Genomic DNA, 6,000 nt, shown 5'->3' on the forward strand with positions numbered 1-6,000 from the left:
AATGTATTGATTTTCAAATTGGATGTAATTGGTACTTTGATTTTTTTTTTCCATAAACAGCAATAAATAGTTATTCACTGAGTTATAGTTCTTTAAATTAAATAATAGATTACACATAATTTGTTTTTGTATCTGTATATAATTATTAAAAATGCATTGCACATTTTTTTTTATATGCATTTGAACTTCAAATGTCAATCAACTTTTATAGCTAACGTGTGAAAATATAATACAATATTTTTAATATGTAGCTCATACTGGAACTAAAAAATCTTAAAAATATACAATCACAGTTATTTACTATAAAATTTTGGACGAAATTACGTATATTAATGTTGGTGAATATAATATTCATTATTTTGCTATAATTCTAACATATAATATATATATAAATATAGTATATAGTATATAAATATATAATAAACATTTACAGTAAGGTGTTATTAAATTAAAAGTTAATAACAATAAACAATAGCAATTGCACGGTTTTCGCAAAAAATTAATCAATCAGTATCGTAATACTAAAAGTATAATAAATGAATTTAATAGCTATATCAAAAAATATATATTAAGAATTATACTTGGTGATATTATAGGCTGACGACTGTCTCTGCTCAGAATCGTTTTTTATTTACATTGATAAATCATTGAATTCAAATTTAACACACTCATAAATATTGCCCTCTCTAAGTCTCAACACCTAATGTACAGCATAACGGTACTCACTTGCCTAATTTTTTTTTTGCTTTATAAATAACAACAAATTAACTAAATACATTTCGTATCAATCGTCGATCGCAGAATCAACATGCTGCAAAAGCGAAAACTCGAGGGTTGCTTGTGCCGGGTGCCCAATCGATTCTACAACCAAGTATGGGACATCTTAAGACGTACACCCAAAGGTATTCGGTTCCGGAACCAAATAATGCCGCAGCAGCCCACCATCAACAATATGACGCACTCTGAGCTTCAATTCGCGCTGTACGTTGAGAGCATGTTGAACCAACTCGAAAAGCCTGAGTATAGACAACTCATTGTTGAGGTAATGATTACGATAATAATAATAATCTATTAGCTATGTCTATATTTATATATAAACTCCAACTAAGTATTTTAAATTATTTTAATAAATAATAATATGTCGTTTTTATTTTACATGCACAAAATAATATTTACAATTATTTAATCGATATTCATTGATTTTAATTGCCATTACTTTTTATTACTAAGAATACTTAAATTTTGAATTTTTGGTAACGGTGTCGTAAGTGATCTATCATATTAGTATGATCTACAATTCGTTGGACTAACCTCCTACGATAAGAGCCACATTTATAAACACATAAACTGAAGCCAATACACAATAGACTATTTCGTATATATAGAATATTTATAGTGAATTAAGAAAGAAAAATTTTCTATACGTTTAATTGAAGTTTCCTCTTTGCTTAAAAAGTGGTTTCAAGGTGAATGGTCGAGATTCGTGAAATCATTTGATTTCTCAACTATCAAATTTTTTTTATAAATTACACGAAATCAACCTGTTTGTGATTAATTAATATAGAATAGTAATAATTCAATTTGTATACAACAATAATGTGACATTTTTATAAATTATTTGTTCATATTATTTTGTGTTGTTTTTAATAATATTGTATGTAATTACTTTTTCAAAAATTAATATCTAAGAAAGTTAATTTCAATAATTTCAAATTTGTATGTATTTTTTAGTTTGATTACAACGCGGTCAACACTAGCTATATCCTATATACGTAGATCATAAAAAGTATAGTAGATCGCTTACGACACTGTTATCATATTTATAAATTATATTTCAAATGTATTTAAAAATTAAGTATATAACATCTATGAAATTGAAAACTTACTTTTGAATGAAAGGTATATTTGGTTAATATATAACTGTAGATTATATACTTTCCCATCTTCGGTTATTAAAGGTTTACATACAACTATTATTGAGCTTGTATAAATTATGATCGATAATATTGTATTAATTTGATTTCCGTGTGCCTGAAATACTCTTGGTGTGTGTACGAGTATAGTATAGACATGGTGGCGTCGCGCGTCGGCGGAGGAGCTCTTGACCGGTAGTTCAAACGGTTTATCCTGTTCGCGCGTGTTAGGTACACGGTAAATCAAACTGTTTCTTTACCAAGTAGCGTGCCGATGACAGGTCTGGTCTGTTCTCTAAACAGTCATTAGCGATAGCCGCCTTGACGTGTTGCCAGCGGGCCCGAATTTTATGCTTTTGCAGATATTTTATTTCGTGTTTTCTTATATAGTTTTCTGTATTATGACGGGAGTGAATGGAATGGAAGAGTGGTGGAGGATATATGAAGGAATCAGACGAAAGGAAGTTGCAATTTCCCGGTAATTTGTATTAACGTGACATTGTAGCTTCGATTTAAAAATCCAATTGTAAATAATACTGCAGTCGGAAATATAGTAAAAATGGAGAAAGATAGAAAAAAGAATACCTACCTAAATCTACATTCGTATAAATTGTGATGAAAAATCTGTTCATTATTGCGATTAACTATACGAACGTATATTGTTGGGTTATTTTCCTTTCGACCTAAAACTATATTATACATAAATAATTAGAGTAGGTAAGTAACTCATATTTAATTTGATATTCTGAGTAGAACGATGCATATATTGTTTTTAAAAAATGTGTGTGTGTGTGTATTTTTTGTTCATGTATTATGTATACACGATAATTAGTTAAGCAAATGCATTGGCTTTCAATATTGAGGATAATGGAAAATTTAATATAGTTTGTACTTCAAAAATGTAAAAACAAAAAATTCACAGGACTTTTCAAAATGATCAGTGAAAACGGTAATTATTACGTAAAATCACTAATCAGTATTAAACAAAATTGTTTTGTTTTTTTTATGTAACTCAAAAACAAATCATCGTTACCGTAGGTATTTGAAATATTTATCAAATTTTTATGCTAGAATTTATTATATATTTTATAATTTTCAAAATATTGAAATTTGAAAATTTAATTTAAGGTTTTTTAAACGTTTTTCGAGCTATATAAAGAAAAAAAAATCCGGAAATTCTAATTAATTTTTTATGACCATTTGAACTTCAAATGTTTAGGGAATTTGGATATAATCTATAAAATTATTATTTCTCATTAAGCCATTTTTGATATTTTGTTGTATTTCCAAAAAAAAAATAACAGTAAAAATTTGAAATTTTCACCGAATGTTTAAATTATCATTTTAATTATTTATTATAATTTTTAAAAAGTTATAACTTTGTTTGACCAATTTATTATAACAAATTTTCATTGTTTTTCTAAGTTTATATTCTATAATTATTAAATAAAATTATTCGTTGGGTCAAAATTCTTAAATGTTTAATACTAGATGCCAAATAAGTTTTTGTTATAATTTTTTCAAAAGCACAAAATTTTTTTTTTGTATGTATTTGAAGTTTGAATTTTGACAAAATTTCTCAAAATCGCAAAAAATTGCTAATTATTTGTACCTAGGTAGTTAAAAATTCATCAAAACCTTTCTTTTTATACATAAGTTTTGAAAATTAATACAAGATAACTCATAAGTAGTTTATACTGAAGACATAAATTCTAAATTAAAATTAAAATTAAATTTTTATTCTAATAGTAGTATGTTTCTTTACAAGTATTTAATATTCATAGAAATAGGAATAGTTATTATTATATTATTATTATTACTCGATTTGTGATATTGGAAAATATAAGAAAATTAAATAGGTCAACTATTTTTTCCCAGTTTGTTGGCGAGCATCTCTCATGCAGTATTAAAGAAATAAATTTGGGTCGGTGCCCAATCTTTCGATTTATTCATGCTTTTAAATTTTTAAACAGAGCAAGTAAAAAAAAGAAACAGCCTACGAAAACTTTAATATCAGAAACGTGTAAACAAGTTACGTTCGTTATTACGTTTGATGAAAAAAGCGATATTGCGAAAAACAGCAGTAAAATTATAATGTAGATCTTACAAAACCTTTCTAATCCCTATAGGTGTTTTGCGGGACACTGCTTATATCCCCTGCTTAAAACTGTCGCGTATTCCATTAACATAATAATATTATGTGTTTTAGTTGCTGTGCATAGTTTCCACGATACTCATTCGGAACCCGGAACTCACACTTAAGGAGTTGAACCTGGACAACATGGTCATCGAAGCTAACAGGATGTTTTGCAAGGTGAAGATAGTTTTTTTTTTTTAAATAATTAATGACAATAACAACAACTTTGGTCGGCGCAGAATCCATAGGTGATCACTGGGGGCATATTATATGCCTTTACCCTAAAAATCTATTGTTTATATTTGTTGCGATTATATAATCTTGATAAATAGGTATATACTAAATTCATGGACCTTATACTAATTATAGGTACCAAATAGTTTATTGAGCTTTTTAAAAAGACAGAAAAGTTCAGTGTTCTTAAAAATAAAAATAACAGCAAACTTCATCTATGAAACCCAGTGATGGCTCCACTCCCCAAAACAAAGTTTGACTACGGAACTTATATATTTTATTCGTATTTTCTTGCCCTAGGACAATCAAATGACGCGCAGCGACAATCTGGACGCGTTCATTTCGTCCAAGTACTCAATCACCGCCGGGTACTTTGCCAGGGCCGTGGTGAACAACATACTGACCGGCGGCCAGTTGGAAACGTCTGCCGTCGACATAGACGAAGACGATGACGGAAACGATGATAAATGCACAGTGTCGTGAGACGCAACCACCCAGTCTCATGCTAGTCATATTTCCAAACCGCCGATAACCATCGAACCAGCTAGTTGTTGAATGACGAGAGAGAAAACTTGCGTTATTTTGTCTTACACAAATCGGGACAAAACTCACAAAATGACAGGAATATCGCATACTGTATATTATATTATTATTATTAATTATAGTTTGATGTTGAAAAAGTGTGATCTCTTCTTGATTTTTGGTTTTCTTCTTACCTCAATTTCTTTTATTTTTGCAGTATAGTACATTCAAAGGTGGGTAAGTCTTTTCCATAATTATCAAATATTATTAATTTATTAAAAACCATTACAAGTGGAGTAGAATCACTCGCCACTCGGAAAATAAAAGTCATAGTTAAATTAATTATTCACTGTTAAAAGAAAAGAACGTTGTTGAATATCAGTTTTACGTATTCATTTAGAAGAAGTTTTCTATAGAAATAATTTGTAAATTACTGAAAATAATAGATATTTAAATTAAAAATATCATTGATATTGCCTATACTAAGCCCCTTAAAAAGTGTGTGATGTAGCATCTATTTTATAATAAGCTACAATAAGATAGCGTACTTATTATTACTCTAAAAATTAAAATTAATAAAAATAAAAATATTTATTGACTTAAAATAAATTCATACCAACCATCAATCTAAATCAAACAATGATTGTATATAGTATACTTTTAAAATATTATATTAAATTAATGTTTAATTTAATCACAATTATTGACACAATTTATATTTAAAATTGTTATTTTAACCTAATATATTTTCTAAAATTGACTGAAAAATCTTATATTTTAAAGGTGATAACTCATAACTATTTAAGTTATTGTTTTTAGTTATTAGTAATTAATTATCAACTATTGTAACTAAGGTAAGTTAAAAGTTTAGAACTTATTTTTAGTATTAAAAATATAATTTTACGATTTCTATTTTATGTACAATAATCAAATGTGTTGTAAAAATAAATAACAAGACGTAATCACGAGATAGAAAGGAGCTTCCAGTAATACTTCAAGATTAGATTGGTTAAAAAAATGTATACCCTTGGGTGTACCGATCTGGCTACCGTTTTTTACAGTCGTACTAGCTCTATTACTAGTTTTATTATTATGTTATTGCAATGCTGGGTGCCCTCTATAACACGATTGGAAAATACAGAATTTATAAAAATATATTTTAACACTTTTAGTCTTAGTTTTAATAAAATATTT

General features: G+C 27.6%; 1 protein-coding gene across 2 annotated transcripts in view; it reads left to right on the forward strand.

Annotated features, from left to right (window-relative positions):
* The window catches only part of LOC132924502 (probable phosphorylase b kinase regulatory subunit beta), a 38,992-nt gene extending 34,027 nt beyond the window's left edge, over nt 1–4,965 (forward strand). For both annotated transcript variants that reach the window (XM_060988865.1, XM_060988866.1), the window contains 3 exons: nt 802–1,042; nt 4,123–4,227; nt 4,585–4,965. In XM_060988865.1, coding sequence (XP_060844848.1) covers nt 802–1,042; nt 4,123–4,227; nt 4,585–4,767 — 529 coding nt within the window. In that variant the 3' untranslated portion in view covers nt 4,768–4,965. The remainder of the gene's footprint in view (nt 1–801; nt 1,043–4,122; nt 4,228–4,584) is intronic.
* The last annotated feature ends 1,035 nt before the right edge of the window (nt 4,966–6,000 follow it).

Source organism: Rhopalosiphum padi, chromosome 3, assembly GCF_020882245.1.
Source record: "Rhopalosiphum padi isolate XX-2018 chromosome 3, ASM2088224v1, whole genome shotgun sequence".
Lineage (NCBI taxonomy): Eukaryota > Metazoa > Arthropoda > Insecta > Hemiptera > Aphididae > Rhopalosiphum > Rhopalosiphum padi.